At 40.6% G+C, this 12,025-nt stretch overlaps 2 protein-coding genes across 3 annotated transcripts; one reads left to right on the top strand and one right to left on the bottom strand.

Annotated features, from left to right (window-relative positions):
- Positions 1-2,397: 2,397 nt before the first annotated feature.
- tmem263 (transmembrane protein 263) lies at positions 2,398-7,576 on the top strand. Of its 2 annotated transcripts, none has more exons than XM_030052958.1 (3): positions 2,398-2,617; positions 4,418-4,488; positions 5,633-7,576. In XM_030052958.1, the coding sequence occupies exons 2-3, from the start codon at positions 4,422-4,424 to the stop codon at positions 5,926-5,928; spliced, it is 363 nt and encodes a 120-aa protein (XP_029908818.1). In that variant the 5' UTR covers positions 2,398-2,617; positions 4,418-4,421; the 3' UTR covers positions 5,929-7,576. The 2 variants fall into 2 exon arrangements, with proteins under 2 accessions (XP_029908818.1, XP_029908817.1); XM_030052957.1 differs by having other exon boundaries at positions 2,400-2,762.
- Positions 7,577-8,267: 691 nt separating this feature from the next.
- LOC115361004 (zona pellucida sperm-binding protein 4-like) lies at positions 8,268-10,939 on the bottom strand. Its single transcript, XM_030054240.1, has 8 exons — positions 10,309-10,939; positions 9,949-10,133; positions 9,747-9,844; positions 9,507-9,667; positions 9,238-9,430; positions 8,604-8,751; positions 8,455-8,530; positions 8,268-8,359 (listed from the first exon to the last, which is right to left on the bottom strand). Exons 1-8 carry the CDS (start codon positions 10,937-10,939, stop codon positions 8,268-8,270), a joined length of 1,584 nt encoding a protein of 527 aa, XP_029910100.1.
- Between the last annotated feature and the right edge of the window lie 1,086 nt (positions 10,940-12,025).

Genomic DNA, 12,025 nt, shown 5'->3' with positions numbered 1-12,025 from the left:
GAAGCGCGGCGGGAAACGGAGCTGGGAAGTCACGTGATAGCGTCATCTCTTTTTTGAAATTTATTTGTAATCTTAAAAATATATAAAAATAAAAAAGATCAAAATGAAGGTGTGCTATGTGCTGCTTACACACAGCGCCTGATTTGATGCCGACAGCCCTAAAACTTCCCACTGCAGCAATCATTAAAAAATGTAAATATAGATATAATAATCTTAGCCTTCTATCATTAACATTATCATTAATCTGGTCATTATAGGCAATGCTGGGCCAGATAATTAACAAACTAGGCAAGTGTGTGGATTCAAACCCAAAATAACTTCATCAGAAATACTAAAACCTTATTTTTTAGAAAGAGTATTATAATAAGCTGTTAGGCACTGACTACACATAAATTAAAATGTTGCACTGAGCTACATCAACAACTCTTTTAACTTGCACAAGATTAAAAGTAGATGAACATCACTGGATGTTTCATGGTGTTCAATAGTGTCTGTTTCATTATTTAAATGCATGGAGCTATTTGTCTTGCCTGGTGTGTTTAAGTGGAAACACACTTAATCCTTTTTTCTTTTTTTTTTTTTTTTTTTTTTTTTTTTACCATGGGTTACAAATGAATCTGTAAAAATATCCCAGGACCCTTGGTGACACTTGGATTACATCTGTGCATCTGGATTATATCACTTGGATTGAATCTATCTATGTATCTATATTTAGAGAGTCAACATGACAAAAGATTAACAACGTGCTCAGTAGTAATCTATTCTTGATAGACTTTCTAATTCACATATTGTTTGTTGTTGTTGTTGCTTTGTGACAGTTCAAAATGTTTACTTACAGTGATTTGTCTTTTGGAAAGTGAGGTTATACATTGCTGTAAAGAGAAAGATATTGTTAGTTGTTTTTTATTCTACAAATGTCAATTCACCTCCCAGTATTTTCAAATCAGGAGCTATTTAAGTTCAACCGCATTGGCATTAGATAAACTATTAGATTTACACTTTACTGTAAATGCACACCAGCATTAGTATCTTTTTTCTTTGCTGAAATTCAGTCAGATCAAACATTTATAATCCCAGATGTCAGAGATCTGGTCAAGTTCATCCTGACAGCATCAAGTGGCTGAATAAAGGAAAACACTTGACGCCATTTTTTTTTTTCTTTTGAACAGAGTCAGCCTGATTTTGTTTTTAAACATGTCGAGTGAACTCTCTGTTTAAAAAAGAGACGATCTTCGACGTGAGACCCAAAAGGCGGAAGCACGTCACTTCCACTTTGAGCTTTTTTTCCCTCTCACTAAAGACTTTATTGCAAACTGAGACTCAGCATCACACACACAATAAACATCACAATAAACCATACAGCACTGCAGCATGACGATGTGTGTGTGTGTGCGCGCGCGCGTGTATGTATGTGTGTGTGTGTGTGTGTGTGTGTGTGTGTGTGTGTGTGTGTGTGTGTGTGTGTGTGTGTGTGTGTGTGTGTGTTTTAATATAGAGAGGTCCAACATCATAGGCTGCATAGATATTGAACGTTTCGTATTACCAGAGTCGGAAATTGTCAAAATGTGTTTCCTTGAAAAACACAATAAACACATTTTTATCTCAAAAAGTTGCATTTGTAAGTGTGAAACTGAGCCAGTAGTAACATTTGATTTGAACAATAAAACAGAATAATAAAAATACACTACAGTAACTTAATACTACAACTAGTATTGGCAGTAGTAGTGGTGGAATAGACATCATTTTCCTTCAGACCAGTTACTTCTTATTTTGGTCTACTTTGAGTTTTTCGTCATTTGAGAAAGATTAATGTACTCCACCGCCAGTCAGGTGATTATTTTTTTGTTTTTATTTCATTCAAAATACAAAATAATGATTCAGACTAAGGGCTAAGTTTATTTATACCTGATTTTTTTTTTTTTTTTTTTTTTTTTTTTTTTTTTGACACTGAAGTAGTGAACATTCACTAAAACTGACCAACAGATATACCTGAAACAAATAAGGACTTCATTTGTGTGTGTGTGTGTGTGTGTGTGTGTGTGTGTGTGTGTGTGTGTGTGTGTGTGTGTGTGTGTGTGTGTGTGTGTGTGTGTGCGCGTGTGTGTGTGTGTGTTTAGGGGGCGGTGTCCCACGAAGAAATGCTCCCTATGTGCCACTGCCATAAGAATAACACACACAGGAAACTAAAAAAAAGTCATAATAATTTATGTCTAATATATCTTATTTATTTAAGGAGGAAAACTATAAAGCCTTGTTTGTATTCTTCAAGGAAACTGGGTTAATAAAGACAATAAGAGTATTTTTTCGCTGACCTTTACTCCACAACACCAGGTGGCGGTAAAGCGCCTTAATCGCAGATCACCACCCGCCATTAAACAAAAAGACGAAGAAGAAGAAGAAGAAGAAAAGCGCTCCCCTACAGACAAACACGCCCATGTGTACACAGCGATATGACAATAAACCAACCTCATTAAAAACGAACAATTAGCTCCCATAAACAACTTCCACACGCCGTAATTTGGGAATATAATCGTAATTCCTGGCTCAAACCCGGGCGGCGGGCTGACCCTTCTTCTTCGTCGTCGTTGTTGTTGTTGGTGTGTCTTGTTTTTCGGAGGTGGGTGGAGACTGAAGTTCTCGTCCAAAAAATCAGACAAGACAACTTCACCAGCAGGCCCAGTTGGACAATAAAGTCTCTACTTGTTTAGTTAACTAGCCGACAGCCACATTAGAGCCGGTTGATAAGGTTACAAAACAACAAGGTAAGAGAAAAAAGGCTGTTTGTTTGAGGGTCACGGGGTAGAAAGTGAGAACTCCCGCAGGATGCTGCTGCACTTTTTGTCTTGGGTACAGATAATTTTTTGGAGGGGGGGGCTACCATTTGTCCTCCAGACGAGCGGACAAAAAAGTTAGGGCTCCATATTGTTCGAGGTCACCGATAAAAAGACGAAAACATCAGTTTAAACGCACCGGTTTATCTCTGAAAGTCTTAAAAAGCAGCTTTGGTCACCATAAACGCCACGTTTGTGCGATGTAGTGCGGCGTTCAAGTGCCGCGGTTTGCGCCATTGTTAACTTGGGGCAGAAAATAAAACACGTAAACAAATTAGTTAACCAAAAAATAGCCCAGCGTCTAAAACCTTTATTTTAAAGACGCAAACAGAGAGGTATTCAACATATGTACTCCAGTCTTACCAAATTTCTTCGCTCGGTGGCATTATGAGCTTAATTTTAGTTTGGTGTTTGCGTGGCATCCACCAAGCCAGTTTAAACCGCATTATAGTGTCAACCTAACGCCCTGGTTGTATTTTATGTAAGCTGCACTGTTTGCCAAGTTGGGAAAAAAAAAAAAAAAACACAGACTGCCTCACGTCCTAGCTCCATGTGCATGGTGAGAGAAAAAAACTGTTTCCACATGAAGTGTAATCAGTTTGTTGGCCAAGTTTTCCCCAACAATCTGGATTAACCTGTGCACAAATAATGAGAGAGTTACAGGATACACAAAGTGCAGGTTTAACAGGCCTGGCTTACATAAGTTTGTAAAGTGGTTGGGTTTCATAATCTTATTTTTAACAGGGTGGATGCCGTGCAAGTCAAAAGATTAATTCCTCAAGAGGAAAAATGTGTCAAGTTTCTGACGTTTTAACCAAGTTCAGTGGATGGAGATTTTCAGCTGAGATGCAAAAAAGCAGAAAATTAAGAGCTTCCAGAGCATCTACCGAGGATTAAAGTGGGTTAACATTTCAGAAGTCATTTCTGCCCTGAAGACACTGTGGTTTTTCCATGTTTTTGAAACAAAGGGGCTGCTGCACAACTCTTTTTTTTTTTTTTTTTAAACCGTATGAGTCGACATCGATTGCCTCGCTGTAAAAGCTGAGTTGGCTTCCCATCTGGTGTTTAAACTCTGTGACAAGACAGTGAACAGGTCTGCCTTGTTTTGTGCTGTCAGCATGCCCAAACTGAGGTAGGGCTTTTATTTTAAGAGCAACCAGATCTGCCTATTCCAGTTCTATACCAAACGAATGACATTTGGCCTGGGTGTCTTGGATATAGGGAACTTTGTATGGTTTGAAATAAGGCCAGGTAAGAATCCGGAGCATATTCGGAGGATGTTTTACCGCAGGAATCCCTGGTATTTTAGGATTAAATTGGGTTAGAGTTCAAAGCAGCTCATAAGAAGAGCCAGGAAGAACAAATCAAATGACTGTATGAGGATAAAATCACTAAAAAAGTTAGATTTACCCCCTAAACTAAAGCATTTGTCTAAAGCAGGCTCGACTACAGGCTTAAAATTACTTATAGGCAATTTCAGGCAATGGCCAGAGTATTTTTCAGACAGACACTCTGAATTGAGATTTTTAAAAAAAAAAAAAAAAATCTGTTGACTTTCGGGGTAATTGCATCATTTATCTTCACAGAGAGATGAGTCAAACAGAGCAGGTACCCGACGACACGCCTGCATACCTCAAAGATGAGCCATCAGATGCAGGTATGTTTGGTTGTTTGCTGATTGATCTTAATGTCATGACAGTGGGGTCAGAGGTTGTAGATTATGCCAGAACACCCAGGGTTTGGAGATGCTTCACTGTTATTGTTTGTCATCTTTCAGCAGAATCATATCATGAACAGGAGCTGACGATAAGAAACACAGTTTATTTTAAAACTTAGAAAGTAGAGGTTAAACTCTTTCAGGAATATTGCTTGTCTCTAACATCACATCTAACATTACCATGCTGTTCAGTGGGATCAGTATGGCTTTGGTTGTTGATTGAAGAAATTTTGCTTAGATCAGATATATCATCGTTTATGCTGATTGGGGGGAAATATGGAAATCCAAATATGGATTTCTATGTCAAATGTATTTTCTCTGTGGGTAAAATCCTTGGGTTTTCGCATCAGTTATGTCGTTCCTGTCTCGATTGATGATAAATGCTACTAAAAATTTGGACGTTTTTATCGGCATGTTTCTATCTTAAATTAGCTGCATTCACTGAATTCTGCCAACCAAAATAATTACTTTGCTAACAAAAAGCCAGCACTGCCACAGACTTTACAGACGTTGTTGCTCTGCCTGTTAGATTTTCGATTGCGGTCAAAGTGTTAAGCAATATAAAATTACAGGTAGGTTTTTTTGTGCGAATGCTGCTCTGTATGCCGTGTGTGTGGTTGATGTTGTAATTGTGCAACTCATCATCATCATCGTCATGGGTGGCTAACCACATAGCTGTGAGTAGTTTGGTTTTTGTAATTGCACTGATGGCTTTCAGATTATTAAAAAAGATATGGTGATAATTAGCAACAACCTTTTTTTTTTAACATACAAACAAGCTACAAAAGCATGCATTTCTATGGTGTGGATGCCTCAAAAATGCTGACAAATCAGAGACAGATGACTAAAGTATTTCTGAGGCAAAGGTCACTAAATTATTATTATTATTATTATTATTATTTTATTCAAAATGAACCCACTAGAGCCCCCTGGTGGTGACAAGTAAACATAGGGACGGGATCCAGCAAGCGCAGCACCACCTGTTCTAGTTCAGTCTGTGAACAAACTGCTTTTAGGTTTGTTTCGGGAGAGGATTTGTGGCACAGTGATAAATTGAATCGGTGTACCATTTGTTGTTGCACAGACACGCACAAGGACCACCCACAGACGCAGCCCGGCATGTTTGGGCGGTTATTCAACACCACCAAGGGGGTTGTAGGAGCCACAGTTGGTGGCGTGGCCTGGATAGGAGGACAGAGCCTGAGCCTCACCAAGACTGCCGTCACCACTGTGGCCGCGGTGCCGTCGGTTGCAGTGGGGGCCGTCAAAGGAGGAGTATGTGCCGTAGCCGGAGGAGTGACTGCTGTAGGCTCAGCAGTGGTCTCCAAAGTTCCCATAGGAGGAGGAGGAGCAAGCAAGAAGAAGGACAAGTCTGACTGACGGAGGAGGAAAACCATCGCTGCGTTGTGAGGCATGGACTGTGTTGGGGGTTTCTAGCAGGCGGTCAACAGCGGTCTGACCAGAAAAGGAACGACAGAGGACTCGGAGGTTGTGTGTACACTTTTCGGTGAGGGGTCTATGCTTTACTTTGATCCGTTAATGTCGGTTAACCACATGCTCATACAGTCATGTGGCGAGGGCCTCTTCAAGCAAAAACCTACAAAGACTTTCTTGCTCCGCTCTGTAAGGGCAACAAACCAAATTATCATCACCGGTGCCAGAAACTGTTTGGATAAAATGTTACTGTTTCATTTTGATAAAGACACCACAGAACAGTTTTCTACTGCAGACTTAGAGATTTGTTGTACTTGTTAGCTTGAGTACCACAGTAACACTCCCCAGCAATACCACCAATAGAGAATGCACCATTTTTTTTCTTTTTATGTCAGTAAACCTGAGATTCACCTGCAAGACAATCAGTGATCAATGGTGATCTACAACTGGCAACAAATAAATCCTGATCTGGTGGTTTCTGAAGCCTTGCCATTTAGTCCTTTACACTCATTCAGGATGCAAAAGCAAATAATGTCACATGTGATCATAGGCGTGACTTGAAAGGCATAATCAAAATAGTATCCACACCACATGCTGACTGCGGGCTATTCATATTTAACCTGTTAATTTGCCATGTAAAGTGGGTTCACATTGCAAATTGTTGCCCTACACCACTGAAAATTATTCTGCAGATGTTTTCTTGCGACTGTTTCTCGACCAAAAGCAGCCTGAATTGAGAACTGCAGTGGGAGTTTATTGTCATATTATATGTCATGGGTTTGCATCTTCACTGTTTGATGTGCAGTTCAGAATCCCTTTGGATAAAATGAATGGGATTTCCAAAAACAGCCATAAATTAGGGCTGTGTGGAATGGACATTCATGAGATATAAAGCTTATTACTCCAGGGGATAAAATACATCCATACAGCATTACCTTTGTCCTTTGTTTTCTTTGTTACCTTTGTTGTTGGATTTTTTTAAATTACTTTACTTGAACATATATCTTTATCACAACCAAGTCCTAGATAGGTATTTCCCAAGGTTTTCCAAGAAGAGTGGCACATTGTTAGCAATAATCATAAAGGAACTGAAGGATGAAAATTCACCAAAGTTCTGTTGGTTGATGTGTTTTATTTCATGGAACAAAACAGCATGTCTAGTAAGCCTCTGTGAGGCACAGACTATTTTTGGTGTTTCTTGCAAATCCCATTCATATTTTCTATAGTTACCATCGTATATAAAATTATTCACCTTTCACTCCCTTACCAGCGCCTTTCTCCTCCCTACTGTCAAGAAGAACTAGAAAAACTGCTCTTGGCAACATCATCTCAGCATCTATCGGTTGACATTGCTTAAAGTTTTGCACTCCAAAACTTTCAATAATGTGCATCAAAATAAACATGCAATTTCTTTTCATAGTTAAGTTGTGATATATGTGAGGAGATTTGTAATGCATCTTTTTTTTTTTTTTTTTTTTTTTTTTTGGTGAAGTCTTGTGCTCTGTGAAATGATGCAGCAGCATTACTTTGTCAACATTTTCAAATACTTATACAACTTTTCAAATACTTAATATCGTAAAACTGCAAAACTGTGTATTTGTGTTTGCTATGCTTTATGTCTTCTCTACAATTTGTATGTCTCATGACAAATAGGCCCACTTGTATAATATTACATGAATTTTGAAAGAACATTTCAAGAGCTCTTCCAAGAGCACATGTCAAGACCATTGCTCTATTTATCTTTTTTTTATTATTATTATTTATTTTAGGAGAGTCGTAAAACACTACAAGGGTTCATGTCTGCAGTCCATGTTGGTTAAAATGTCTCTAAGTTAATGGCAACATTGTTCACTGCTGTTTCGGTCACCTTGAAAGGTCTGTTTTGTTTCCCATGAGTATCAATAACTTAAATATTCTCAAACGCCCCTTTTTCAAGGACATTTTGTCCTTGCAATTTTGATATAGTTAGGTTAATTTCATCAATTATACCCAGGTGTAAAGATAACCTTCTCTCCTTCAGTTTTATTTAGCCTCAAGAGCCATTTTTAAAAAAGCTCACACTTAGCACTTCATTGCCAATTTGTTTGGTTACCAGTTTTACCAGAATGGTTTTGGGCCCCATTTCCTTCTCCCTGCTACCAACCTTTGGGTCTCTCTCAGGCTTTGACATGCATTGCAAATACATAACAGTTAAATTACACACCACTGATAACTCAATCATGGTAGAGGTTTCAAATCTTTTACTAAATATTCTAATCTAATCCTTTGACTTGACTCAGCATTGTTTACTGGAGAGGGGCCGACATGATCACAAGACCACTGGAAACCACAGTCTTGGGGTCAGCCTTCCTCAAGTCCGCAGCCTTCGTGTCTCTCTCTATAGAAAGATAAGAAACACGGTCAGATGCAGCCACAATGCAACAATCCTACACAATCTTCCTCAATTCCACAAATTACAAATGCACAACTTACTGTTCCTGCGGCACGACTGGGCACAGGAATGTCCTGGTCCAGCGGTGCACACCGCAGTGCTGCAGTGAATGTAAATCTGAACAGGGAAAACTGTGTTAGTGAAGAGGTACTACTTTAATGTCAGTGGTTACACTGCACCTATTCATTACCTGCTCCTTCAGTTGGGCCAAAGACTGGGCATCCACGAAGGTAAACATCTTGAAAATGAAGCGCTTGTAGTGTGTTGGGAAGTCCAGGCCAGAAGAGGGACCCACTTGAACTAAAGAGCTCAAGTAATAATCGCTGGGGTTTGGACACCTGCACCCAGAGCAAATGATGACAAGGTGATGACAAACTGGAGTTTTTCATTTTCAGTCACACTTGTGGTTTAAAAGTTTTTTTTTTCTTCACTGGTTATCAAATATTTTGTTGCTTTCAAATAATAATGTTAACTTTTAATGTCTCAAAGTCTCCTGCAATTTAGCAAATTTACAAATTCTACGTTTTGCAAATTGTTGCCAAATTTATAATTCCTCAGTTTACATGATTAGTTGCTGGGAAAACTTAAAATTATGCAGTTAAGGTTATTTATTTATTTATTTTAATTTAAGCCTATAATGTCTATAGATTCCAATACAGTATTTAAATCCTCTCTACTGGTATTTGCATTTGAATAGATAGAGGAATCAGTGTGTTCACTGCATCAGTCATTATTCCCACTGAACAGATACACAGGTATTCCAAACTGATTGTTACTCAACATGTTTCAATAAATAGCACTGTAGGAATTGTCATTTTAGTCACCCATCAATCAGAAGGTCCCACTGCGGCAGGCTGTGAGGGTTGGGGCCAGTGGTTGTCCAGCAGCGGCCGAGATTCAGGACGAGGTTGGGATCTGTCTTGCCCATGAGCTGAACCTCCACATACACAGGGTCCCTGAGCACCTTGGTCACAGGATAGTCTGCGTCCGTGTAGAACGAAGTGTAGGCTGCCTCCTCTGTGACAGGAGAGATTCAGTTCAAATCGTAGCCAACATTACGACATGATTTTCAGACAGGCTTGCATGCAGTTACCTTCATTACAACCCTTAGCATAGCACTGCCCGTTGGCCAGTCTCAGCTCCACACCGATGGGTCCCAGAGCAGCAACTGGAGGGGGAGGATTGTCTATCGGCAGCACCTCCACAACCAGAGTTTCAACAGAGGTGCCAATGTACCTACACTGGAACAACAACCTGAAAAGAGACAGCTATGAGATTATGTTCTGTGCTCAGGACTTCTATTTTGACAGTGAAACAGTGAAGGATCACCAACTCATAGGTGCTGTCCCTGGTGATGGCCCCGAGGGGCCCCACTCCCACTTCATATGAACAGGACATCCTGTTCTCATAGATTATAACACCAGGCTCCTCCTGCAAGGGACAACAGGCAGATGTGCCAATGGGAAAGAATTTGCATAGATACTTCTCAATGTCACTTTGAGGTGTTTTCAAATAAAGAAAAATAAAGATCCTACCATAACAACAGAGCCGCAAGCGGTAACAGGGAATTGGTAGATGGCAAAGCCCGAATTAGAGTCAACATGAGTGCAGCCTTGACCTCCCTCGAGCAGAGATATGGACTCCAAGTCAATGTTGGGCAGAGTGGCATCTCTGGCCACCACCACAATGAACTGGGCATCTTTGGTGCACTGCACAGTCACTGGCAGCAAAGAAACAGGTCTTTATAGGTTAAAAAGCTAAATTACATTCAACGAAGGGCAGAAATAGACATTAAATGTTGAGTAAAGGATTTTATATATTCCATTCCTTAACAAAATTCCTTGTTCACTAATGAATAAATAGCAGTTATCAGATATATAGTTTCAAATACTCACCTGCTTTTCCATAGTAGCACTGGTGACCATCAAAGCAGCAGCTTATGGCGTCACAAGCAGCAGCGGTGATATCAGGACCTCCACATGGGATCTTCTGGCCCTCTGCTACCTCACAGCTCTGGACAGGAGGAGCTGCAGGTGGTCGAGGAACGTTTGGTACCTGAGGAGGTGGAGGAGGAAGCTTTGGTGCCTGAGGAGGTGGAGGAGGAAGCTTTGGTGCCTGTGGAGGTGGAGGAGGAAGCTTTGGTGCCTGAGGAGGTGGAGGAGGAGGAAGCTTTGGTGCCTGTGGAGGTGGAGGAGGAGGAAGCTTTGGTGCCTGTGGAGGTGGTGGAGGAGGAAGCTTTGGTGCCTGTGGAGGTGGTGGAGGAGGAAGCTTTGGTGCCTGTGGAGGTGGTGGAGGGGGAAGCTTTGGTGCCTGTGGAAGTGGAGGAGGCATCTCTGGCGCCTGTGGACGGGGAACAAACATTGGTGGCTGAGGTGGTGGAGGCATCTCCGGCGCCTGTGGGCGGGGAGGACCCTTCGGTGAAGGATTATAGGCAGGTTTCTGGAACTGACCTTCCACCAAGGTCCCAACCAAGCACCCCAGCAGTGCCAGGAACACAGAAGAGGTGGCGCTCCAATGTTTTGCCATGGCTTCACATCAGTTTGACTGGGGCGATCCACAAGGGGACCACCTGTGTCTGTTGCTGCTTTTATATGTGATTATCCATGATCTTTTGAAAATCCCACCTCCAAGGCTGAGCACCTCCTCCAATCATGCTTATGGACCATCTCATTCGCCACTCGAAGGCCTTGGGGATGTATTCCGTAATGTTTTATGCATTATTCAGTCGGATGACTTGATAAACATTCTGGCAACTTAGGCCTATATGAGGATCAACTGTATGGGTGGGACAAGAGGATGAGAGACACTTGTCCTATCAGATAGATCAGTTGACGGTGGGTGGGTGATGGCTTGACACAACAATATTTATTGACAAAGCCAGCATTTGGGTCACAAAAACCTTTACAAAAGTCTGCCTGACCTTAAACTTTATTTGTCACCAAATGTTTATTTTGCAGCAAGAGTCAGTATGCAGGACGTCAGTGATATAACTTAATTTGCCCTTGTTTGTCTTTCACCTTAAACCAAACAGCAAAAGGTTTAGGTGACACTGTCTCCAGACAACAAGAAAGCAGTAGACACAACAACCTTTTCCCAATCATCTGCACCAAACTTTAGCCATTATGGACCGAACCGCACTTCAACACAAACTGGATGAGAGCATATTCATGTTCCCACTGCCCTATGTCCCCATTGTCCTGTGTTCCTAAATCTACAATCCCTCAGTGTCATTTTATCATACACCCTTTTAGATATTTACTGATTGTGTACATTGAACATTTTTGTTAATATACCAGAGGACATGGACATTATTTATTCATGTTGAGGAACACAATCTGAGAAGCCACATATGAATTTATACTGAATTACCATACTGTGATAGGGTGGGGAGTTACAGGTCCCATACTTTTTCATTTTTCACCATTTTGTTTGTCTGACTCCTGAAGTTATTTTGCAAGAGAGACCCTGCTTTGAAAAGATTCTAGTTTATGCCACGTGTTTAATTATTTGTATATGTCTTTCAGATAGATTAAAAACGGTAACGCTCACACAAAAACGTTTAATTAATCACTGATCACATTTTTTTTTTTTTTTGCTATTGTAACAATTTCT

Source organism: Myripristis murdjan, chromosome 6 (assembly GCF_902150065.1).
Source record: "Myripristis murdjan chromosome 6, fMyrMur1.1, whole genome shotgun sequence".
NCBI classification, from domain to species: domain Eukaryota; kingdom Metazoa; phylum Chordata; class Actinopteri; order Holocentriformes; family Holocentridae; genus Myripristis; species Myripristis murdjan.
The sequence above is the reverse complement of the archived record's forward strand: the minus strand, read 5'-3'. Positions and strand labels throughout refer to the sequence as shown.